This window comes from Phascolarctos cinereus, unplaced genomic scaffold, assembly GCF_003287225.1.
Source record: "Phascolarctos cinereus isolate Bilbo 61053 unplaced genomic scaffold, phaCin_HiC Scaffold_5;HRSCAF=322, whole genome shotgun sequence".
Classification (NCBI taxonomy): domain Eukaryota; kingdom Metazoa; phylum Chordata; class Mammalia; order Diprotodontia; family Phascolarctidae; genus Phascolarctos; species Phascolarctos cinereus.
In genome coordinates this window covers 316,405,365-316,431,974 of record NW_027555958.1, presented here as the reverse complement: position 1 = coordinate 316,431,974, position 26,610 = coordinate 316,405,365, and the positions used below count along the sequence as shown (strand labels likewise).

General features: G+C 44.6%; 1 protein-coding gene across 2 annotated transcripts in view; it reads right to left on the bottom strand.

The window, feature by feature from the left end:
* The window catches only part of YPEL2 (yippee like 2), a 73,829-nt gene extending 49,055 nt beyond the window's left edge, over positions 1–24,774 (bottom strand). Inside the window, exons 1-3 of one of the 2 annotated variants that reach the window (XM_020991839.2) lie at positions 24,559–24,616; positions 16,691–16,766; positions 6,027–6,348 (exon numbers count right to left, since the gene is read on the bottom strand). In XM_020991839.2, coding sequence (XP_020847498.1) covers positions 6,027–6,348; positions 16,691–16,752 — 384 coding nt within the window. In that variant the 5' untranslated portion in view covers positions 16,753–16,766; positions 24,559–24,616. Of the gene's footprint in view, positions 1–6,026; positions 6,349–16,690; positions 16,767–24,558 lie in introns of both variants that reach the window. The other variant, XM_020991843.2, reaches the window with a different exon arrangement.
* Between the last annotated feature and the right edge of the window lie 1,836 nt (positions 24,775–26,610).

Below are 26,610 nucleotides of genomic sequence, written 5' to 3'. Positions count from 1 at the left end.
GGAATCTGACTCCCTGGAGGACCTTGAACTCAACATTTCAGTTCTCCTCATCTCATAATGGAGAGGGGCCAAAATAATAATAAAAAGTTAGTGTAACAATTTCCAATCTGCAGATAAAGACTCTATTAAGAATACAAAGTATCCCTTAACTACCCCAGCTTCAATCTATCAGTTTCAGCTCCCATGTCCCCCAGGACATACTTCAAAATCAAGGAGAAGTCAAGACTGGGAAAGTAGAGACATATTCTCCAGTGGGGCTTTCTTAAATGGAAGAGAGAAAAGGGGGGAGGGGGGAACAATGAAAATAAAGACCGTCTGTTTCCCAAGAAGGCGGCTGGGGAGAAACTATTCTTTCCATTAAGTAAACCTCCAAAAGAACCTATGGATTATTCTTTGCTGGGCCTGACCAAGGAGCAAAATAAAGGAATCTTTGTACAATGCCAGCCAGTTTCCTCACTCTTTCAACAACAGCCAGTTCTACTCAATTTTCTAAAATGCAGAGCTGTAAAATGCCCCCCCTCCCCAATCTGTCCACCCATCCATCCTAGCACTGGAAGAGCAAGGAAACTGAAGCTTGTGCTAAATTTGGCCTCTGCTTGTGAATAGACCTCTCTCTGCAGGGAAAAAGGAGAGGAAGGAAGACCTGAAGCCAGCAAAGTCTGGGTTTCAAGAGCACAAGGGCTGGAACAGCACTAGGGTAAGGTGATCTATACATTCCACCCAGGCTCATTCACTCAGCATTCAGGCTTCTCATCCCCAAGGTCACTGCCAGATACTATATCCAAGATTTTTTTAAAATTAAGATGTAGTTTTCTCTCACAAACCTAAAATAACTTCCTTGAGCCTTCTCCACCTAAGGAAGAGAAAAAATACTGGAAAGAAGACAGAAATAATTCTGGACCAACCTGGAAAGGTCATTTGAAGGTTTCTCTCTTCCTAAATGTCCTCCTCCCTCAGGGAGGGGAGGAGGGGGAGAAGCAAGCCATAATCCTTCTCCATTCATGTCATCCCCAACACATACCCCCCCAAAATTTTGGGACTCTGGTAGAAATTTTTACAACCAACAAAGGGTGGGGGATGGGTGGGGGAGAAAAAGCCTTCCAAGACATCTGGCCTGGGCTAGAGCTCCAGACTAAGTGCCTGGGCCAGTGCTGTGCTTTCCTGTTCATCACCTAGGAAAGCAGATTCCCATTCAGTGTTAAAGGGTTTATGGTACTGGATGTACATTCAAATCCTGGTTCTGACACTCAATACATGACCCATAGACAAGCCCAGGAGCCTGAGCCTCAGTTTCCCCATCTGTACTTCAGAACAACAGACTTTAGATCAAGAAGACCTGAATTCAAACCCTATCTTAAAAACTTGTTAGCTATGGAAGTAACATTTCATATAATTTCACATGTATAATTGATATCATATTGCTTGCCTTCTCAGTGGGCATGGAAGGCAGTGGGAAAGAAAGAAACATTTTAGAACTCCGTTAAAATAGAATGTTAAATATATAACACATTTAAAAAAATACTTATTAGCTAGGTGACTCTGACCAAATCAGTGAATCTTTCTGAGCCTCAGATTTTTTCATTTGTAAAATGGGGGTTATGATAACACCTACCTCAGAAGAATGGACTTTGTAAACCTTGTTTAAGGTTATTGTTACTTCAAAGATTTATAATTTTGTTAGAGAGGGAGCACCACCAACAAAGATTGCAACCTCTCTTGGTCTTCAAGAGCCGCTGTGGTTAAAAAAAACTTCAGCCTATAGCCAACCTGAGCTTCTTTTCAAGGGTGGTCCTTGCACAGAAGTCATACTCTTTTACCCAAGCCATACTCTCTTATACCCAAAAGGTCTTCCAACTCAATAGGAGCTTGTTAAGTGAGTTTGTATTCTGCTGGCATAGCTTTAGAAAACATATTCACTTACATGTCATGAGGAGTAGGTATTGGAGTAGGATGTTAGGAGAATGCATGGGAATAGGACTTTACTGGGATACCATCAATAAAGTATGACCTATGTTACCTTTCAAGGGATACTTCAAGGAAAGTCTCTTACACTGCATCTTGGAGAGGCACTACAATATAACAGAAAAAGAAATGGGCCCATACTCAGGAGATCTGCCTTTGAATGTCCCCCATCCCCAAAACACACACACACACACACACACACACACACACACACTCTTACTATAGGCAAGTTACTCTTCATGTCTGAGCTTTAGCCTCTCCATTAATAAAATGGGGATAATAATGCCTACTCTCAAAGAGTAGTTATGAATATCAAATGAGATAATGTACATAAAGTATTAGTTTATTTTACCTAAATCTTCAGTTATTGTTATTGTATGCCTTAAAATGCTAGGCTGAAAAATAACTGGGAGTTGGGGAAAAATCATAGAGATAACCTTCAATGAATTCCTTGAACCAAGCAGATACTTTGCCCTTTTACTATGGTTCATTTAACAACAGATGCTCTTTCAACTCAAGCTTGACCAGAGAACTACAGCGTAAGCTCCCCATCACCCCTGCTCAGATTGACATAAGTGAGATAACACAGCAAACCTTCCCACACACAAACACACACACATCCCTTTCACTTTGTTTAGGGCAAAAGACTACTCTTGAGGTGGGGGAGGTGTCTCCAAAAAAGTCAACTTTGACCAACCAGATCTTAAGTGGCTGATGATCACATGGCCAGTAACCTGACTGATATCCCCCTTCTCTGTAGTAATGAGATTCCCAGTGAGAAAGAGTCATTCCCACACTTGTCTCCCATTCTGGTGCTTTATCAGAAAAACCAACTGTCTTTCCCTTCTACCACCCCTGCCTTATCTTAACATATAGGGAAAAAGGAAAAAGAGCAAGATCCTGAGAAATCTGAATCCTGGGCTAAAATTAAGAGATTGGAATTGAGACAACTAAAGGACAAGGGCATCTGTGAAAAAATGAAAATCTCGGAGCAGCTAGGTGGTGCAGTGGATAGAGCACCAGCCCTGAAGTCACAAGGACCTGAGTTCAAATCGGCCTCAGACCAAACACTTGACACTTAACTAGCTGTGTGACCCTGGGTAAGTCACTTAACCCCAATTGCCTAAAAAACAAACAAATAAAAAAGGAAACCAGACAACTTTTTGACATGTCTCTTTCCCTACTTACCCTACTGACCTAAAGGTTTCAGTCCAAAGTCATGATCACTATGACCTTCTCAGTCATTCTCGTCCTCTCTGGCTAAAACAGCTGTTCTCAGCTGGGGAGGAGAAAGAGAACAGAGCTCCCCCCACTTTTTCATGAAAAGGTTTTAAGAGCCAAGGGATTGCTAGAAAACCCAAAGAGGAGCCAAGACAAGTCAAGCTGTCAGAGGAGGAGCCTCCAGCAGACTAGGGCAGGGACTCTACAATCTGCCCACTAATGTACTTTGCACACCATAGCGCCTTAATAAATGCAGGTTGAATAGACTTGGGTCTAAAGGTCAACTAAACAAATGAAGGAGCTATCAGGGAGAACAAGTAGAGGAAACGGAAAGGAAGCAGACCAAAAGAACACAAGTTACCAGCAAACTCTTGCCTCCCTCTCAGATGAGAATCCTATGTAGGTACTACTAGTACCTGTAGCCAGATACTCTTCTCACTGAAATCGGAGGTGGACTAATGGCTGCAGGAATCCAGCAGGGTTTTCCTTCCATGGCAGCACCAAAAGCTGAACCTCCAGAGCTAGATGGGAGCCTCTCCAGGTAGGGGAGCTAGCTACTGCCTTGAAGCTTAGATCTCAAGTTCACTGGTAACTAGAAACCCTTGGCTGAGGCCCAGAAGCGAGAGGAGGCTCTGTCTACTTCTGATTCTGCTCTTCTGAGATTCTAATTTCCCAGGTGTTCTTAACCTTTTGGGGAACACGGATCCCCCTCCTTTGGCAATCTGGTGACTGGACCCCTTGTCAAAAGAGTGTTTCTTTAAAAATCCATAATTTTGGGACAGCTAGGTGGCGCAGTGGATAGAGCACCGGCCCTGAAGTCAGGAGGACCTGAGTTCAAATCTGACCTCAGACCAAACACTTGACACTTACTAGCTGTATGACCCTGGGCAAGTCACTTAACCCCAATTGCCTGAAAGCTCCCTCCAAAAAAAAAATAAAAAAAAATTAAAATTAAAATCCATAATTTTTTGGGAAATGCTAAATTTCAGTTAGAGGTCAGTTAAAATGAAGATATCATTTTTTCCCACTCAAGTTCATAAACTTGCTGAACTCTCTCTATAGACAGTTTAAGAGCTCCTGTTCCATACCCCATCATTTCCCCTGCTCTGGTAGCAGCTTTCATTGACTGTGCTAGGCAGTCAGTTGGGAAGCTCTGCCCTGCTCTACCAGGATTAACTGGCTCCCCCAGACCAGCTCAGCTTAGTAAGCTGATAATTGTGTCTTTATCCTGCAGTGTTCTGCAATGGGTCAAGTGCAGACTTGGGGCTGCACTTGAAGCTTAAGGTCTCCTTGCCCCAGCAGCTTAGCCCAGATGGCTCCTGGTCAAGGCAAACCCCATCTGTGCTGTGACTCTTCAGGCCTATGGCTCAACACAGAGCATACAACAGTTTCTCTATAGTTCCCCTCCCAGTAATGGGAGGTTCCAGATGAATCCAGGGGATTTCCCATTGACACACCAGGAAAACCATGTGACTGGGTAGATTTTCCCAGCAATACTGATCACCTCCCAACGTAACAGGGGCTTACATGAGATTTTTCTCCTCTAATAGCATGAGATGCTTTTAGAAGGAAACTATTCTACTTTCCATGATGACCCTTGTACTCCTCATTCCAACTTCGAGGAAACTAGCTTCTACCCTGGATAGCCCCTAAGGGACTGGGGGCTGCCTAAGGCAGTGCCTCTGGTACCACCTTCATCATTAGGCCTAAGCAAGAATAGGTAGGAGTTGGGGGGGGAGGGGAGGCAAAAAACAGGAGAAAGCAGTTCTCTGCCCCTCTGGGGGGAATCTGGTTTTGGGCAGGGGGAGTCCTGGCTGGGAAGGAAGGTGGGATGCTATTGCTTTTGTATATGACCAAAAATAGCAACATTTTTGTCCTGGATGGCCAGCTGCAAGTGGCCTGGATACCTAGGCCAAATGCCCTAGTCCAGAGGAAAAGAACCTGGGCTCAAATCCTGCCTCAGATTTTTAATACTTGTGGGACATCTTGGGCGAATCATTTAACTTCCCTGAGACTCAGATTTCTCATCTATAAAATGAGGAGTTTGGACTAGAGTGAATCCCTTCTGGCTCTGGATCCATGTTGCTATGATCTTAAGGTCCCATGTGCCCTCACATCAGCTCTTCAACTAATTTCCTTTTGGCTTTCCGTATAGAATGGCCACTTCAGCAGATCACCTGACTAAGAGGAGCTTCTTAATTTGGTGAAGGGCCCTGTGAACTTGTTTTATACACACACACACACACACACACATACACACATACACACACACAATTTACTTATGTTTTAATAGAATTGGTTTCCTTTGTAACCCTGTGTATTTTATGTATTTTAAAATTTCCTTCTCTGAAGGGGTCCAAGGCTTTACCACAGTGCCAAATAAGTGTGTGACAAAAAATAGGTTAAGGACAGCTGGGCTAACCTTAAATGTAAGTGATTATCCTTGACTTTATCTGACACTCCAGACCAGCCCTAGAAAGACTGCAATAATATGTCCAGACCTATGGGCACAGGACAAGCACATTCCATCATCCCCAGTAGCCCCATTTTTTTTTTTACTGGAACATAACCCCAGTTGATTTGCAGGCTGACTGATGTTCAATTTCCTCAGACTTGAGTAAATTACACCAGTCCCCTCCATCCCCTGAGCATCTTCTTAGTTGACTATAAGCATCCAAATGGGGGTGGCTGGGGTGACAAGGGAAATCAGCCTCACCAGTGAGAGATCTGTCCCCTCATGAAATAGTGCATTAGTCATCCTAGAAGAGCTTATGAATGAGGGAAGGAGTGCTCCCACCAAGGGCACATACAAAGTAGGGGGCAGCCCAAGGCAGGATACCTACCTTGGAAATGAGTTCATCGTGGTTGGCCAGGTGAGCCCTGCAATGGATGCAGCTGTAGGTCCGGTGGCAGGAAGGCAGATATGCCTGAAAAGTCTTGGACCTTGTCATCTTCACCATTGGAGCTGCCGCTGAATGCTGCCCAAACTCAGGGGTGGCCCAGGAGGTGCTCCCACAGGATGGGTCGCAGGGGAAACACCGAAAGACGCAGGTAAATGCCGTGGTTTTGGCAGGTGGCGGGTGTGGGGCAGGCTCCACACGCTGGCAGTGGCTTCGGAGGAAGGACTCACTTGCAGGCAGAGGTCTGCGGCACGTTGTCAGCAGCCTGCAGTGCCAAGAGAGGGAAAAATAATTAGCCATGGGACCAAAGCTTCTGACTCATAGCCCAAAAGCTGTCAGAGATACTGTCTGTGAAGTAAGCCAGGAGACAAGGAGAGCCCGAAGTCCCCTCTAGGACCAAAAGGTCTTGTCTCTTAAATGTTCTTCTTTGTCATATCCTCAAAAGAAAATTAAATAGACGAGTGAAGCATTGTAGAGGACCCAATACCACCACTTTTGCTGAATGGTGACAGACACTCCTCCTACATACAACCCCCAAGCTGGAAGCATATTCAACAGCTACCCAGAGTGTCCATTAAAATCCAGCAAGCTGGATGCTACCCACATCTTGACAGAGAGGTGATGGATTGGCTCAGGGCGCAGCATGAGACATTTTTGGACCTGGCCAGTGCAGGACTTTGTTCTCCTTGACTATGCATATTTATTATGAAAGGAAGGTAGAAGAGGGAGAACAGATTTTTGTTAATTGGAAAAAAATTTTAATCCAGAAAGCTGGATCCCAGTCATATTTGCCCCTTAGGGCTAGGAAAGGTCAGACTCCAAAATATGCTGGGCCAGAGCCCATGGGAGAAAAGTCTTCAAGGGAATCCCCTTCCTTGCCTTTGCCCTAGCCCAAGGCTTAGAACCACTGATTCCCAGCACTTGCAAGAAGAATTTCTCATCCCCAAGTGGCACCTCCAGAATCCTCTAAGAGTCACAAAGTCAAAAAGGCAGTGAACCCTAAATCAGCCATTGCTCCTAAAATTGGGCCTGGGAATTGTTGAACTATAAGTTTCTTGTGGACAAGGGCTATGCCATTTTTTCATTCTCACAGTCCCAGCTCACAGCACAGTACACACTGACCATGGCAAGTATTTATTAGGCTTTATTATTTTAATAGGTTTTTATTAAATTGAATTGGGCATAGTGGATGGCCTTAAACATCAGCAGGAGACTGGCTGGCCAACTTCTTTCGAGTATGTCAGTCAGTCAACAAGCATTTATTATTAAGCATCTATTTATTTAGCATATGCCAGGCACTATGCTAAGCCCTAGAGATACAAAGAAAAGCAAAAACACAGTCCCTGCCCTGAAGGCACTCACATTCAACGACATTTGACTAAGTACACACAAGCTATATACAGTGTTATTGCTCAGTCTTTGGGATTTTCTTGGCAAAGATACTGGAATGGTTTGCCATTTCCTTCTCCAGCTCATTTTACAGATGAGAAAACTGAGACAAACAGAGTTAAGTGACTTGCCTAGGGTCATGCAACTAGTCAGTGTCTGAGGCCAGATTTGAACTCCAGAAGGTAAGTCTTCCTGACTCCAGGCCTGGCACTCTCCACCGCACAACCTCTAAGTGGATGTTAATCCAGAGGGAAAGCATTTCCCAAGAGGCAGTACCAGGCCCTACACAGAGGAAAAGCTTAATAAACATTTATGCCATACCCAGACCCTTCCTGTTTGGGGCAGTTTCTGAAGCAGACCTTCTTCTCTGCCCTCCCTGGTCATCTTGGACTTAATAGAGAGGGTAAACGTCTAACCCCATGAAGCTACATCTCTTCTGTTGGGAGCTGACTACACCAAGAATGTGTGATGCTCTTCACAGGGCAGCCTTGTGACATTGGGTGCTCATGGCCAGGGGCTAAGCGGAGGCCTCACATGGGGGAGGGGGAGGTCCACAGGTTTCAAGGCCATCCTCAGGCCCACTCAGCTATTGTGAAGCCTGTTTATTTCCTGGGCTTCTTTCGCTGGGGGTGCTCCCATTCGCCTACCTCCCAGGAGAGTTGTGAGTGTTAATTAACACTTGCATCATGCTTTGAAGATAAAATTATTTAGAGAGATGGGGGAAGAAGACAAACAAAATCAAGTCTTCTCTTACTGGATTATATCTGGGATCCATCTGGCTTTTCAGAAAGCATACAAAACACTGTCCCCTTCTTACCAGGCCTACCACTTTTGTGGTGAATCTTCTAAGAGAGTCCTTTCAGTTCTGCCCACTTCTCCTATCCTAGAACCCTAGAGCTAGTCACCAAAAGCCCACATATATACCCAGATTATAATAATAATTATAGCAGCATATAAAGACTTTCATAGTAATTTACATACATTATCTCAGTTGTACCTTCAAACAACTTTATAACAAGTACTACAATTTTTTTGAGAGGGTTGCTAGGCAATGGGGTTAAGTGACTTGTCCAGGGTCACACAGCTAATGTCAAGTGTCTGAGGCTGGATCTGAACTCAGGTCCTCCTGACTCCAGGGCCGGTGCTCTATCCACTGTGCCACCTAGCTGCCCCCACCACAAATATTTTTAATTCCACTTTACATGAGGAAACAGGATCAGAGATATTGAATGACTTTAGTGGGATTCAAACCCAAGTCTCCTCTGATTCCCACATGCTTCTTTTAACATTTAACTAGTTGAATTTGAATGAACACTCAGGCTTGAGGTACCGATAGCCTGAGCTCAAGAGTGTGAGATTTCTCTTCCATGGGCACTGAGCCAGGAAAACCTTCAGTTTGACTAGGTTAAAGCTGAGATATCCAGCTTTTGACGAAGGGACCTAGAGTAAGCATGGCTACATGACAGGGCCCAAGGCACAAGATGTGCTCTCCTTCCCCCCTCTCCATATTTTTAATCAAGGGTGAAATGAAGTTGAAATGAAGATGGAAGAGGAAAAGTTGTCACAAATGGACAGTGTGCAGCTTGAGGGAGCATGGGGGGAGGGGGACAGAGAAGGAGCAGTCCTATGGGCCTGGCTTTGGTGGCAGGACCTCAGGCATGGGTCCATGTGAGGATGCCTGGGGGAAAGGCAGCAGGGGCTGGGAGCAACCAGTATCCAGGGCTGCTACAATGTTTCCTTTCCTCAGGAGGCTGCCTCAGAACCATTTTCTGGCATGACTTTATGTGAAAGAAGGCCCTCCAAGCACTCCCTGTCACTGTCTGAGTTGTCAATCAGCATCAAGGCAAACCAGCATGGTACTGTATTAAAATTGTGGTTGGGTTAATGCCAACTGACCAGTCAATGACAATGGTGGAAACTTCTTACCCTTTGTTTTCATGTGCCCCCATTATGATGAGGCCCCATTTAGTATGGAATCATTGGATTTTTGAGATTTTAGTGACCTATGTAGTCTAACCCTCTCATTTTATAGAAGGTGACTTGTCTATGGTAACACAGGTCAAGATTCTCAAACTCAGGTCTTCTGAGTAATGTTCCTACCATTACATCACGTGGGAACAAAATTCCTGCCTAAGGTCACATTTGCTAATGGTAAGGTCCTACATAAGTCACTACCCAGCCATTGGACAGCACAAGACCTTCCCTTCCCTTTCTTTGTGACCCCACCCCCCAACCCACAGAGCCCAGGAGAGTCACCCCAGTGAGTCATACCCTACGGCTGTAAGTTTACCATTGACAAAAGTGTCATCTTTGGGGGCTAAAACTGAACCACTGTGGGTCAGTTATTATGAAAATGTGAAATATCCCTGATAGAAAGACCCTGATAACCCACTTGGGGTTTCCTGAGCTCCTCCCTTGTTCCTTTACCATGAAATGCTGAAAATGCAGCAGCTCAGAAGGACAGAACTCCTAGAAGTCTGTAGAAGACTGGAAAGAACAGCAGCAAAGAAGACAAACAGCTTCTCCTTGAACCAAATGCTTCTGAAGTCCAGTCTTGACTGCTAGATGGGGGAAGGCAGGGCGGAAGGGAGGACAAGCTCTGACCCCATCCACCCCCCATCCTGTGCAAACACTGTGGGAGGAAAAGAAAACAAGCCCCTGGCTGCCAGTCTGGGTTTATACAGCAGCTGCAGAGTCTGTTTTCTTATCCGTACAGGGCAGATTCTAAATTATGCATTTACCAGGAGCAGGATTATTTCTTCTTTCACTTCTGTTCTTCAGGAGGAGGAGGAAAATCAAACAGGAAGAGAGGTTCTGGTTTTGCTCAACCCTGGGTCCTAAAACTTATTCATATCTTCTATCTCAGAGATGGGCATGTGCGTATGCTGGCAGATGTGTGCCGTGTACACACACACACAATCTCCATACTGCAGTACTGAACAAAAAACAAGCAAGGGCCAAAGGCACTAATTCATTAGCATCAGGGAGCCCTCCTCAGACAGTGAAGCTGTAGAATCTCCTTTAAGAGACTGAGGGAGAATCTCAGCTTGGCCGGCTGCCATCTTATTCATACTCCTTTTTCTTTTTTTTTTGGGGGGGGAAGGTAGCTTGTTGAAAGAGAAGAAAGCCACTGTCTCAGGTGTGTGAGAAAGAAGAGAGAAAAGGGAAAGGAGAGACTAGCACAAGAGGATTCGGGGAAGGCCTGCAAGGTTAAGATGAAAGGAGGAATTAGACGAAAAAGACAACCTTTAAGTAATAAACTACTACCTACCAGATGCAGGGGGGAGGGAGGAAGGGGGAAACCAGACTACTTCTATGTCTTTGTCCTGGATTCTCAGGTGAAAACAAGAGTAAATATAAAGTCTGATGGAGAGAAGTGGGGAAAAAAGGAAGAGCCACGTTAGGGGCTCTAAACAATCCTTGGACAGAGTCTGCTTCTAAGTCACTATAAGCTTTAAACCATCTGGGCCTTTAGTTTTGTCCTCTGTAAATGAGGGGCATGGTTTTTGGTGAAGCCCAGATTGATTTCCAACTAATCAAATAAGCTCAATATTTAAAAGCCTCAGGGTACATGTACAAATTAAACACCATTTAAAATGATGTAATAATCTATCACTGGGAAAATTAAAGAAAGATTTGCTACCACCAGCAGCCGGTTCCCTCCTATCAAGCAAAGGAGAGAGAAGTAAAGACGTGAAATATTATTATTAAAAACAAGGAACTTGGCAACACCCTATCAAGGGTAAAGTCCACCAGCAGCACACTCCAGACCTTGCCAACATATGTGGCCAAAACTCCTTCACCCAGACAGATGCCTTTTCCGGAATGAGCCATAACCAAAACAGTAAAATCCCAATAATCTCAACCCAAAAGTACCATTTCACCGTGGCAGGCCCAGGGCTTTGTGGGTTAAGCCTTTCCTGCCTCATGCTACCAGGCCCAAAACTAAACCCATCATTCTTCACATGAGCCACCAGGTTGGAATTGTGTGAATGTTCCCAAGCAAACCTTCACCATGACAGAGGTAGCAAGATTGGGAAGACTTGGTGTGGTGGTGAAAAATCTAATGACACTAAGCCACAAGAAAACCAGACTCATTCCTTAAATATTCAATTGTTTGGATTTTTTTTTGGGGGGGGAAGGAGAGGGAAAAATAAATTAAACAAAACGCTTCTCCCTGATAATTCCCATCCCTGCCTCCAGCCGAGAACAGGCTGATTTTAACTACAGGGAGACAGTAAGAAAGAAAGAGGTTATACCACTAGCAGTGATCCTGATAGATATGTAATCAGCACTTAAGGGGTGCAGAAGACACCAGGGTGGACCCATCCATTTCATAGGACAGCAGGACTCCCCAGGTAGCATGTTGACCTTTGTGACAATTTCCCTTTGAGACTTCCTTAAATGCTTCATTGGTAGGGAAGGGGTTAGGGTTAGGGGGAAGGAGTTCAGGAGTAGAAGTCTGACACTGAGCTTTGCTATACAGAATCCCTCCCCCCAACCCATCACTTTAGAGATGTTGTCTCTAAAACATGAGTTACAACCTTCCTCTTTAAGTAGTTAGACAACTGTGCCTATCCCTTCTTCCCTATCTTGGAAACAAAATCTAGCATCATTTCTAGCACCTTCCTTTTTTGCTGCGACCAAATAAAAAGACAACTTCTGCAAAGCATTTTGCAAACCTTAAAGTGATACATGAAGGCAAGCTATTGTGATTTCTCCAGACAAGAATCAGCAAATTTAAGTGGCGTTCTTCCAAAGAAAGCAGCCAATGGGGGTTTGGATTAAATGGTCTCTAAGGTTCTTTCCATCTCTAAATCTCTGGTCCCATGGTTCTAATAATCTCATCCTAAAGAACCTATGGTTCCAAACCACACATATCATACTGTCACCCTGAAAAAGCCAATCTCCAAGTCTCCTTTAATTATGCACAAGGGAAACAATCACTTTTTAAAGTTATTTTTAGAGTTATATTCAAGATAGACAGACCCAAACTTAAAAGATCTGAATAAAGGCTACTTTTCCCCAGTAGTCACCTAGGAAGGCTAAATACTTATTCCATCAATTCCAAGATTGTTCGAACATGCTTGGGATGCCTTTAGGGGAACTAGCAGAGCCCAGACTACATGAGAAAGTCAGACTCCTGGCATTGTAGGTATATACAAAATGATATTATTGCAAGCTTGATCACCCACGTAATGTGCCAAGCTTGGCTCTGACTGAACATGACGCTTTCCAAAAATCAAATATACCCTTGAAGAACAAAGATATGCCACCACTGGGGATTGTCTAAAGAATATGTTGCAGGCCCCAAAGACAATTTTGGAAGTTCAGGAGAACCAAAAAAAGTCCTTGGCAATGCTAGCTCTAGCCTAAGGTTTACAAAATCCCAAGTATTCTTTGAAACCAAATGCTTTGTTCAAACTGAATGCTTTGAAGAGGACAATACTTATTATGGATTGTTGTATAAGTTATCATCTTTTGATTTAAAAATTATACATCATTTAGTATCAGGCCCAGATGGGGCTGAAAACGAACCCAGTTTTTTAAAATCTGAACCATGAAGAAATCACAACTGAGGAAACATTCTCCTTCATAAATCAAATGGATCTCTCTTCTACCTCTGATAAAAAGGACTGCATTGATTTCACAAATATGTTGAGAAGCTGATGAGGACTCTAAGGACTGTGAAATCCAAGTTCTCACCTAAAGCAGCACTCCAGCTAACAGGTTCCAGTTTGGAGAGACCTTGAATTCAGAGGCCATGAAATGTACCAGCCTGGTATATGGCATGGGCCAGGGGCAGGTTCTAGGACTAGTCCTCTAGCAAAGGGAGTTTTGCTTGTGGATGTTGGTTAAGGTCTTTGAAACATCTGTTAGCAAAGTGAATATATTCACCACATGGCTATTCCTTCATTCATAGCTTTGCGGGGGGGGGGGGGGGGGGGCACATGCATGTGGGACTTGCAGCTGTCACAACATCTGCATAGTGAAGAGGCAATTCTCCTGGAGCATCCTAACTGCTTGCATCTAATTAATTCTGTGGTAGTTAGAGGTCACTGGTTGGTTGTCTTATCATCAGCTGAAAAGACTACCTTAGATCGTTCCATTGATGGTTTTAACTCCTATGCTAAAACAGGTACAGAGCAAAAACTGGTTTTCTAAAGATGGGTTGTTAGGACCCTGAAAATGAATAGCACTCCTAGGCTAGTCTTTTTAATCTCTTGACATAAATAAATAAGTTCTACCCAGCCATTTCATTCTTTGAATTTTTATTCCCATTGCCTTGTAGTAGTAGGTGCTTAATAAATCCTTAATTGACTGGTTGATATTTTACAACAGCCCATTTTTGGCTTGGTTTTGCATTTAGGTTAAATGGCAAACTCTGTTTCCTGCCAGCAGACTCTGCCTCATAGGGCCAACTGAGCCTGAATCCCCTGTATTGGTAGATTTAATATTAAGACTCAAGAGTTATAGGGGGACAATCATGTCTCTGATCTGCCATTACTTAAGGAAATTTCTCATTAGAGCCATACTGCCCATGAAGCAACTTGGCCACATCTTGTCATCTAGACTACACACATTCTATTGCTTCATAAGATGCTCAGCACATCTTCCTGAGCTTCTTATAAGATGTGATTCTCTGGTAAGGCTGAGTGGGGACTGGTTGGGCCCCTGAAGAAAAATTCAGATCCCTCAGATTTCTCTTGTACATGTGAACTCAATCAACAAGCATTTATAAAATACCTATTATGTGCTAGGCATTGGAAATAGTGAAACAGTCTCTAATCTCGAGGAATTTACATTGGGAGGTGGGGTAGGAGAAGAGAAGATAACATTTACAGACTACATAAAATAAAGATAAGGTAAAAGGCACTAGTACCTGGGGAAATCACATAAAGCCTCACATGAGAATTTAATAGGATTTAGAGGTAGAAGGGACCCTTAGAGACCATCTCATCCAAACCTCTCCACATAGCTCATAAGTCGGAGGTCCCAGGTCTGCCTGTCTCTAAGTCCCACGGTTTATCTACTATATCCACACTACCTCTACCTCTCAGGTGGCATTTGAGATAAGCTTTGAAGAAAACTAGACTGAAGGAGAGGAAAAGACTGAGGTGACAAGCGAGGGCATTTCAGGCATGAGGGCAGGTTGTGCAGAGACACAGAGATGGAGATGTAATGTGTTTAACAGCAAGCAAGCTAGTCTGGTTGAGCCTAGGCACTCATCTGTCTCAATCTGCTACCATAAGAGATGCTCTGCATGCAGTGGTGTAAGCTACTACTTAGAGTTTAAATAATTATTAGGTATTAGTTCTAATAATTAGATTATAAGCTCCTTGAGGGCAAGGACTTCCTTTTGCCTTTTTGTATCTCCAGCAGTTAGCATAGTGCTGACACACTGATTGATAACGGATGCTTCATTCCTCAACTCAACCTTATTTGAGGGGCCCCAGTATCAGAAGGTAAATTATTGTGCTTTAATGCTTCCCCTCAGTTCCCTGTGTTTTTCAAGCCCAGTCCTTTTTTGAACTTGGCCATGCTAGGTACTACCTAGCTCACAGCACTTAACAAACTTTTAAAAGACAATAGGAATACAACTTATTATTTTTAAGTGGCAATTATCTCTACCACCAACTTGTTATGTGACCCCAAGCACTTCTGAGTCCATCCTTAAAATGTAGAGACCTTCTAGCCAGTTCTGAAATGCTATTCTAACAACTTTCTCCCCAAAAGATGTCCATGATTTGGGGGTAACAATAGATTTTTGAGGTTGCCTGAGACTGTCTAATCCATTCCATTGTGATCAGACCCACCCTTGACCTAAAAAGAAAAACAGACCATCCTGAAGAGACACCAAGATTAGAATAAGAAATATAGCCCATTTTCCTGGGTGTTTCTTTGGGCTGTTGGGTTCATGAGTTTCATTTCTTTTTCTTCCTTAGGAGCAGGTGGAACACCAATTAAGATACATGGTATAGCAGACACCTGCTAGGTCAGCCTTAGAAATAGCTTCTGGATGTTTAATAGGAATGTATATGTATAGCATATATCAGATTGTGCGGCCATCTTGGGGAGGGAGGTGGGAAGGGAGGGGGAGAAAAATTTAAAATTCAAAAGCTTATGGAAGTGATTGTTGATAAATCAAAATAAATTTAAAAAATATAAAGACAAAAAAATTGCTTCTTGCCTAAAAACCTAGAACAGAATAGCAGCTGATTTCAGAGAAGGTACAGGAGAACACAGCTTTCATTTCACTTTAACTGCCATGTTACTTCTGTGGAGAATAACAGGATGGTAAATTCATTGTGCAGACTTGTCTTCCTTCAGTGCTTATTGACAAAGCAGGCCCTATCACCAGTCCCAAGAAGCTCCAACTGAAGCTCCCACAAGCCCAGAAAAGAAGGAGAAGAAAAATCTCAAGGCCAAAGGCAGCCATATGACCAATCTCACAACCTGCCAATACAATTCAGTCCTCAACTGCCTCACTCTGTCCCACTTTAACCTTCCAATTTCAAATTAAGTTTTCAAAACTCCAGACCTTTCCATCTGTGGCTGGGATCCCTGCCTTTTCATACACAGAATCTGGAGATTGAATTTAATGGGTAAATGTAAGAACTAGATAAAGAGATGCAATATTCTTTCAAAAAAGGATGCGTCTGTAGCCAATCTGGCATAAGGGAGAAAGAGAATGGGATTTGAGAGGAAGAGAACCTGCATTCAAACCATGGACCTGCTACTTCTTATCTGTGTGACTCTGGCTCCCGGTTTCCTCATATGTAAAATGAGGGAACTGCATTATATGACATTTAAGTCCCTTTCAGCCCAGAACTCCCCTGATGCTATGATTTTCCAGTTGTCCCTGATTCCTGAGATGGATAGATTTCACCTCAAAAAACTATTAAGAAACTTTACAGAAGAGAGAAAAAAAGCCCAAAGATGCAACAAATTTCTGGCTTTCTCCTCTGCATGTGAACAATGGGCAGGTAAAAAGCTCTTCTCTTCCAGAGCTAGTACACTGTAGACAGAATGGGGTTGGAGGGTAAGGATCAAAGGGTGAAACGTGTTATTTTTATTATTCATGGTGTACAAAGTGCTCTGCCTATATAGTATTATCTCATTGGAGCCTTATATCAACCTTGTGACGAAGGTACTACAGTTATTATTATACCCATTTTAGGAGGAAATAGGCTCAGAGGTGAACTGACTTGACTTACCCATAGTCAAGTGTCAGGATTGGAACCAGGTCTTCCCAGCCTCTTGTGGGCCAGCTTTTCATACAATTTGGGCAAACTAATATAAGGAATTCGAGAAACACAGTAAATCATACATGAATTGAAACATAGTGAAATAAGCAAAAATATATACAATGACCATAATAATACAAATGAAAAGGACATCTTAAACTGGATGTTATATGATTAGATGACCAAGTCTGACTCCAGAGAAATGCACCTTTCTCCATTCATTAAGGGGTGGGGGGCTACAGTGGGGACTGTTCCATAGGATGTCAGACTCAGTGGGTGATTTGGCTGACTTTTATTTTCATGTCTGTCTTCCAAGAAAAGGTTTGGTGTAGAGGTATAGGAAGGTAGGAGTGGTATATTCAGAAATCAAAAACAAAAGGAATCTATAAAACCTAAACGAAAGCAAATGGGCAGGGCTTCTTGCTGTGGCATCTGAAGATCACAAGGGCCCTGACTAACACATTTGCATGAAGTCACCTCAGCTTGGGGATCACATCTTGGCTTGAGATTTAACAACTAGACCAAAAGATCCCAGACCACACCATCAGCAGGAGCTGAGGTTTTGAAGTTAAGCATGTATTGATATCCATCCTTGCTCCCAGAGGCTCCTCCTCCCCAACTTCAAGCACTATGAATAGTAGTAAACTATGTTCTAACTGCAAAACAAAGGGTGTATGTTCTCTTAAAACACCATCACAGCAAGAAAGGGGAAAGTTTTCATTTTAAATTGGGAAAGAGGAAAGCCATTCAAAGTTAGGATGCAATGAAATGGCATTTTCCCTCACAACACCTGCCTGTTTCTAGAAAACCTCACTGAAGTTTCTGTTTAGGAGGAGGGATCTTTTTTTTTTCCCATTAATACACACTGGGGGTGGGGCAGGGGAGGGAAATTAATCAAGAACCATATGATAAAAAAAAATTATACTGAGTTTTTGTGAAACTTTGCAAAAAGTATGATTCACCTACTTTGGTACTGATATAAAAAACTGAATTAATATGACAAGTTACTAATAGAGAGGATTTTAGTTCTAGATTATGGACAGTTTGTATGGGTGGAGAGGATGAAACAGAGGAAAAGGAAAGACAGAGAAAGACAAGGACAAAGGGAGGGATGAGGAGACACAATTATATTCAAAGAGGAAGAGACACAGGCAGAGGGAAATCAAGGCCCCTGCCAACCCCTGCCAACACATGTGCTCATAACACCAAAGCTCACAGTATGCATATACATACGCATAGAGGCAAAGAAAGAGCCAAAAGTAGAGAAAGAAAGGAAAAAAGAAAGGTAGAAAGCTTAGAAAGTTTCAGGATAAGCATTAATAAGGTAAACAATTAGCTTGCCTTGTCAGTGGGCATTACTAAGTTATCGATGCTAATTAGCTATTCTTTACAGCTCTTCACTGGCTCAGAAGTAGCAGCACAGTGGCCAGAATACCTAGGGTTATACAACGGCCAAGTGCCAGATCGGCCAACAAGTGAGTGGTTCCCTACCCGATTTAAAATATGCATATTATTAGCCCAAGATTCCAGAAGAATCATCCCCACCCCTATTGATACATTAACAGAAAACCTTTATCTCAACCCTCCTACCTGGACTTCTTGAAGAATATGAATCGAGTCAGGATATATAACAAATACAGTCTATCAGTACATACATGATGTCATTCTATCAGGAAACACAAAGTGACTCAGTCAATGATGATGTTCATTTCAGAACTCCAATCTATTCACCCTCAGTGCCATACATCTATCATATGGGCTTCTAACCTCCCTTTACCACCCAAAAAGAAGGGAGACTTAAGGAAATATTAGGGACACTTTAGCATCTAGGAAGGAACTACATCCTGGCCCTCTAGCCATATAGCCATCCCAGACAAGGGATGCCTCTGGTGTCTTTCTCAATCTTCCCAATGCTTAGGACACACAGGGTGGACCCAAGGTGTTTCTGACCCAACTGGATGATCTGGCTGCAGAACTTGGGTGTGCCCCTTTATGGAACCCTCCTCTCTCTGCATCACTGAAGAGTGAGACCCATCCCTCTGCTTTGGCTTTTCATTGGTTACAGGAAACCATATTGGATGACCAAGACTTAATTAGGTCAGGAGTTGGCATCTTTTCAGGCTGTGATGTAGTTAAGAGCCCTGGGCTGGAAAGCCAGATGACCTGGGTTTTAGTCCCAGATTGCCACTAACAAGCTGTGTTGACCTTGGGCAAATCACTAAATTAAAGAGTCAGAAAATACTAGAACTGGAAGCTAATCTGAAAATGAAGGGGTTGAAAGTTGACCTCCAAGGTCCCTGCCAGCTCTAAGCGGCATGACTGAGTCTTCACTTATCTCCTCTAATTTAAGGGGGGTATTTTTCTACTGATAAGGCCGCCTCCTCACCCTAAAATTAGGAATCTCTTTGCACCTCACCCTATACCCCTGAAGTGCAATTACTTGTGGTTACCCTACTGTTTGTCAGAAGAAGACTCAGAAAATACAGCCTCTTTTGAGAGGGCACAGCAGTGTGGTGGAGTAATCCTACCTCAAAAATTAGGAGGGTGGGAGGCTAGGCCAAGTCCCTTAAGTTCTCAGCTTCAGTGCTTATAACAACACTCCATCTCCCAGGATGGTTGTAAGGCTCAAATGAGATAATATATGTAAAATATATGTATTTGCAAACCTTTTTTAAGCTTGGAAAGTTTCAGGGGAAAAAAAAGCTTTGGGTTCAGAAATAGAAGGGAAGAAAAGCAGGAAAAGCTTCTCGGTCAGCTACTGTCTCACCCCATTGCCATGGTGCAGCTATGGTAAGCACTGCAGTTATGAGGAAAAGCAATAGACGGTCCTCACCCTCAAGTAGTTTATAATCTAATGGTGATTCATAATAATTCCTGCCCTTTAAAAAGGAGGCAAGGGGAAATCTCTTCCATCCAGAATCCAGGTTTTTGCTCTTTTCTGGCTTTTGGTTGACTACTCCTGCTGAGAATAACTGGCTACAGCAGGTCCTGCCTGACCCAACTTCTCATCATTGACTTTTCTTAGGTAGCACAGTGGATAGAGCACTGTGCTTAGAATCAGAAAGATTCATCTTCCCAAATTCCAATCAGGCTGCAGAAACTTAACTAAGCTGTGTGACCTTGGGCAAGTCAATTAAAACCCTGTTTGCCTCAGTTTCCTTATCTGTAAAATGAGCTGGAGAAGGAAATGGCAAACCACTCCAATATCTTTGCCAAGAAAGCACTAAATAGGGTTACCAAGAGTCAAACATGGCCAAAAACAACTGAACGAAAACTACTCACTGAACTAGGATTCAACAGCACATCTTCGAGGACCATCACCACGAGCACATGGATCATCCACTACCAGCTATTAGTCTAAATGCAAGGGGCCTGAAGTCCAAGAAGAATCATTTTTGCCTTTTGTACCATTTCATCTTAAGGAAACAGATCTCTGCCACTGCACCTAGTGATTTCAGTGACAGGTCTTACAAAGACATGGCCAGGCTGAGTCTGACACCATCAGACTAACAAATCCCAACTAGGAAGGGGTTGGAATGATGAAGAAGGATATGAAAGGCACTGAAAATGTGAAGCTCACACACTAGAAGGAGCTCTACTGTTAGCTGGCTACCCAGCCAGATGTTGTACTAGCCCAGGCCATTTGAACATTGTCACTCTTGCCCTTACCCTTAAGTCTTTTCTCTAAGATACAAACAACAACAAACTCAACCCTAAACACTTGAGATTCTTGGCCAAATAGATGAAGGACATTTCTACAACTGGTAGTTTCCAAAGCTAATCCAAAATTTTCCAAAGCTAATTTCTCAGAAAGAGAAAAGGGGGAAAATGCTACTGTATTTAATGTTCTCATATAAAGCACATTTCATTTGAATTCTAGTTTTGTCATTTAGGCCCTTTCTAAAAGGGAATTGCAGCATTGATTAATTTAAGTCAAATTAAGGCTCTGTGGTAATCACCAAGTGACACAAAGAAAAACAGGAGACAATCCTTGCCTTCAAAGAGCTCACAGTCTAATGATAATTCAGAGACTACCCCACACACGAAAGTGTCTGGACCACAGTAACCAATGGGAAAATCAGATACATGGATAAAGTGTGGGGGTTTGCACTGAGCCCCAGGGGTTAGAGAATTTAGAGACAAGGGATTACAGGAGGTTAAGAAGTCTAACACACTCAGGTACACCAAGCTGTCCAAGAACTGAGGCTGGGGTACAGAGAGAAAAGAAAGACTTCTGCTCTGCTTTTTAATATAGGCTTGTACAGATACAAAGGTCACCCTCCCACCCACCCCTAGCGCAACCCTCCCTCCCTCCCCAACAAAAAGTTATTATGAGTCTGCCCTTCCCCCAGGCTATACAGCCTTGGAGATTTTGAAATAAGCATCATCAACATTTTCTACTTCTGGCTGCCAGGAATTGTTAATGGCCCCAAGCACCCGCCTGTACAACCCCCTAAAAGCCACTAGGACACATGAAACATAACAATAGCCTCATACAACAATAACCACAGCCAGCAGGACTCCATTCTCTCTCTACTCCTCATCCCCATCCCAGCCCTAGCCACCATACAAATGCGATGTTATAATTCAGAACTCGCTTGCAGCTCAGAAGCAGGGGAATGGGGAGAGGGGGTCATACATCCTTCACAACCACCTGAGCCCAGGAGGCAAAAGGAAAAGTCAATGCTTTGCACCCAGATTGACCTTGACCTGTGCCACCACCAGTCTGACGCTTGCCTTGCTATCCAAGTTGACAGTGGAGTTTCCCCTCTCTGTGTGTGAGCCTCACATTTCTAAGACCCTTCATTTTTTTTCATCATTTTAACCCTCTAGTACAGGGGGTTTTTAGCCTTTTTTGTATGTAAAGAACTCCTTTTGTCATGGTTACATGGATCGCTTCTCAAGAATGTTTTGTTGCTTACATTTATAACTGAAGAAAATCCTAATTTTAATTAGAGGTTAGTAAAAATAAAAATGGAAAAATTTTCTCCATCCAAGTTCTCTGACTCCCTTGAAATCTACTCATGGACCCAATTAAGAACGCCTGTCCTAGTATAAGAGTATGGTGAGCTAATCCTTCTTAATGACAATCTGTCATTCAAGGAGAAAGCTCCCCACAGGTTGCCTCTCCCTGATATTGGGGGTATTTGTACCCTGACTACAAGTTCTAGGTTTGCATACAAGTCAGGCCTTCTGGAGTCTGGCTTCTAAATAAAAGCATAGTATAGTGGACAGCACTGGACAACCATCCAGAAGAACTGAGTTCAAATCTTGTCTCAGATACTGTGGAAGTGCCCCATTAATCTCAGGAGTACTTCCACAGTACTTGCCTATTAGCTCTGTGACCCTGGGCAAGTCACTCAACCTTTCTGAACTTGAGCTTCCCTATCTGTAAAATGGAGATAATTATCGCACCTGTCTTTTAGGTAGTGACGATTAAATGAAATAATGTCTGTAAAATGATTTGCAAACCTCAAAGCACATCTCCCATACCCTAAAGCAAGGGTTCTTAATTTTTGTGTCATTGACCCCTTTTAGCAACCTGGTGAAGCCTACTTAGTTATTCTCAGAATAAATGTTTTTAAATGCATAAAATAAATACATAGGATTACATAGGAATTCAATGATATGGAAATACACTCATCAACATACTAAAAAACAACTACTCAGACTTGAGGGTAAGAACCCCTGCTAAACTGACAAGCAAAAGCCAAGATGAGGCAGGGAATAAGCTGCTTTATAATCTTATACCTCATACTCTTTCTAACCAGGAGACACTCAGTCCCTTTGGGCCAGGCGATAGTACCCTGGGAAAGCTTACACAATTGTTCCTCAGGCTGGACCAGTCCTTCAGGGACAGAAATTTAGCCTCCAGGGCTGTCAGGCTCTAAGGCTGCTCACCCACATCATGGTCACAAAGAGAAGAAAATGGAAAGAAAAACTTCAGAGAATAAAGATTCAGCCCACTTGTAGGAAGATAGAGAAGCTAAGCGAAAGGAGTTCTGAGACCAGTTCTACAAGAGGGTCTCAGAAAGACAAGATAAATACAAAGAGTCCCCACTCCCATAAACAAGAAACACAAAGAACTTGGCCTGGGGGTTCTTTCTGCCTAGATATCTTATCTTAGGCAATTCACTGCCCTTTTCAGAGACTGGGTTTCCTCCACAATCAACAAGAGGAGATGGAATTGATTTGAAGGGAAGCAAAAAGCTGATTCTTCATCAGATCTTCTCTGGACCAGATATCCAGCCAGCCAACCAGCACTCACCTTCACCCTCACCCTCAGCCTGACTGTAATCCAATTTAGCTGAAAAAATAGCTGCTCCCCTGCTTTCCCTAACTTTTCAGAAAGTAATTCAGAGAGGACCCTGTGGGGAAGCAAGGAACATAGCTCATCTAAGATAGGTAAAGAAAGAAGTAAGGTATAAAATCTAAAAGAAATTGGTGCATAGAAGAATCCTTCCTCTGACAACCAAAAGATCCCGGCAGCCATGCTCTTTCTTAGAGTGTAAAGCCGGCTGTGGAAAGCAGTTTAACTAACCAAGAGAGAAACACCTCTATTTTAAAAAGTCATAGCTCTGCCCCTTTATCATTTGCAAAAAGGGGCATTTGTTAACATTTGTAAACGGTGTTAACAGGCTAGTTGGGAGAAAAGCAAACAGAAAGGGAAATGAGATAAACAAGATGTTAAAGTCCAGAGGGGAGATCTGGGATCCAAAGAAAGTGGCCCCTCCCACACACTCGCACTTTACCCTTGAAGGTTCCCTGGGTAGCTTGGGGTGCTATCCTTGCCGGGAGGGGAGATGGTGGTGGTTGACCACTGGTGAGGAGCAGGGGGTCTCCAGCTGTATTAGGGCAGGGTGGGGAAAGGGGACCTTTGTGGCTGGGAGATAACAGGGGCTTACCTTTCCCACTAGCAGCCTGGGAAGGAGGAGGCTGGTGAGCCCTGTCCCAAGGGAGGCGGACGGGTCCCTGCATCCTGGGAGCTAGACCACGGGAAGAGGCAGCACCACATGCCAGCGCCCCCTAGGAGCGTGCGGCCACTACGATGACCCAGAAGCTGCCCAGGGCAGGAGTTACCCGAAGTAGGAAAAGCACTCAGCAGGCGCCCCAGACCTTCCCCACCTATCCCCTTTTCCCTGACTACTCCCGAGCCTAGTCACTGGGGCCGAGGGATGATCTCATCTCAGCAAATCAGACCTGGGAAGGAACTCCGAAAAGGAGTGAGGCTAGGGTCCTGATCGCTCTTGCCACGGTAGTCCAAGGGCTCGCTCTTTTGGTCACCAAGTTCCCTGGGCCACTTCTGGGCTACTGCTCCCGGAGCCTCGCTTTGGGGACCTTGCCCAGCTTCTAGGTGCCGAAGGAAGAGGGCCGGCAGGCGCAAAAGATTAACCGCCGGGCACATCCCTGGACCCCAGACCTCGGACCCCAGTCCCCCCCCAGAGCCGGCGCCCGCAGCAGCAGCTCCCGGGGCCCGCCGGCTGTGTTTGTAAACAAACCGGTCACGTGGCGCTCTGGGCGACCAGTTCCCCCCAAGCCCCGGAGCTCAGCTCCCCGCGCCCAGCTCCAGAACCTGGAGGCGCGAGAGCCAGCACGGCAAACTGAGGCACTGACGGCCTCGACCACGGTGCCTGGCGCCCCAAGCCGGGCAAGTCCGGAGATGGGGAGCACTGAAGGCGGCGGCGGCTAGAGCGCTTCCCACGCCCACACCCACGCCTGCGCCCGCGCCCCTGCCCTGGTCCGGAGCCATGCCCACCTCTGCTCCTCGCCTGCTCCAGCTCCCGCCGCCGCCCCCGATGCCCGGGCCTCCCTCAGGGAGCCCCAGTCCCAGCGCTCACCCTGCTTTGACCAGGCAATCCGGCTCCGGCCAGGGCTCAGCTTGGCTCAGCTCAGCTCTGCTCTGCGCTACTCTGCTGCGAGGCTGGAGGAGGAGGCGGCCCGGCTCGGATCCCGGGCTCCGCTCGCGCTCCCCTCTTAAAGCCACAGTCGCCTCCACCGCCGCCGCCGCTCCGCATCCCTCCCGGACCGGGCCGGGGGCTGCCAGGTGACGGACGCGCCCCCGCGCCTATCCCCTCTGCTCGGCACATAGCAACACGCACCCGGTTGGCTGCGGGTGGCCGCAGCCCTTCCACGGGGAGCCAATCAGCTGTAGATGAAGCTCCGCCCCCCCTTCTTCCCTGCCCCCACAGCTCGTGCCAGTTGGGTTGCGGGGAGTGGACTGAGTTAAGGACCACACAGCCTGGGCCCTGGGTCGCGGCTGAGCTTTGCGTGGCCCGGGAGGCTCAGCCTCTTGGAGTCAGTCAGGGGAAGGGTGGTGGTAGGTGTCAGAGGAAAGAGGTGATCAGGGTGGGGTGTGCCTTCAGCGTCATATAGGAGATTGTTTATTTAGATTTGGGGTATATACCCTGGCCTTCTTGGCCGGCGTATGAGTTTTGCTTAGAGAGCAAGACTTTAGAGAAGAGGAGAAATAGTCATCCACAGCCTCTACACCCCGAGTCTGTGCTAGTTCATTCAGCCACTGGAGAGCTGCACTTTCGAGGGCGTGTGGTGGGAAGTGGGGGAAGGAAGGGGTATGCGATATATATCTATTAGGAAATGCTGGACTTTTTATATGGTTTTATGGATTCAACCTTGTGTACTCATGTCCTCCTGGGCTGGAAGGCAAAGCTAGAATGGCCTTCATCCTTGAGTTTTAATTCCTACCCAGACCCTCCTATACCTCTAAAATAACCCAGTTGGTGTCCAGGTCCGAAGTAAAATTTTCTCAGCACCATGGTCCCAAGGAAAGCACTATGAAGAAATATCTCCCAGACCTAGGGCCCAGAATTCTGCTCTTCAGAAGCAATAGATGTAGCCATAGTCTCCCAGCTTTGCTGAGAGGCATCCCTGTTGCCTCTTCTGAAATTTATAGGTGGGTGGGGTGAAGAGACGAGAGACTTTAGAAAGACGAGGCTGTGAGAAGATGCAACACATATCAGGGACTCCAAACACTCTCCTTGCAAGACACTGGGGGGATGGATTGGCTGTCCTTGCTGAGGTCCTAATTCCTCCTGCCTTGGTCCATAGCTCTTTCTCTGACCTGTAAGTTTACTTTCTCTGGGAAAAAGTTTTCCCCAATCTCAGAGTCTACTTTCTCCACACTGATCGGATGGTTGAAGGACGGATGAGGGTCAAGAAGGAGATGAAAGCAGGATAACAGAGAAGTCTTAAGCATTGCAGCTCCTCATGATGCAAAAACAGTCCTGCTAATAAAGTCTGTGCTTTGGGAGGTGGATGTTCACTGTCTCTCATCTACCCTCCTAGGAAGGAGGAGAAATTAAAGAAATAGATGGAACTATTTTGGAGAGCAATTTGGAACTATACCCAAAGGGCTATAAAAATGTGCATACCCTTTGACCCAGCAATAGCACTTCTAGGGCTGTATCCCAAAGAGAACATAGAAATTGGGAAAGGACCCACGTGTAAAAAATATTTATAGAAGTTTTTTTTGTGGTGGCTTAGAAATTGAGGGAATGCCCATCAATTGGGGAACAATTTGAACAAGTTATGGTATATGAGTGTAATGGAATACCATTGTGCTATAAGAAATGATGAACAGGCAGACTTCAGAAAAACCTGGAAAGACTTCTATGAACTGATGCTGAATGAAGTGAGCAGAACCAGGAGAACATTGTACACAGTAACAGCCACATTGTGCGATGACTAACTTTGATAGCCTTAGTCCTTTTTAGCAATACAAGGGTCTAAAACAACTCCAAAGACTCATGATGAAAAGTGCTGTCCACATCCAGAGAAAGAACTACGAAATCTGAATGCAGATCACGCATACTATTTGCTCTCTTTTTTTTGTTGTTGTTTTGTTTCCTCTTTCTGATGGTTCCTCCTATTGG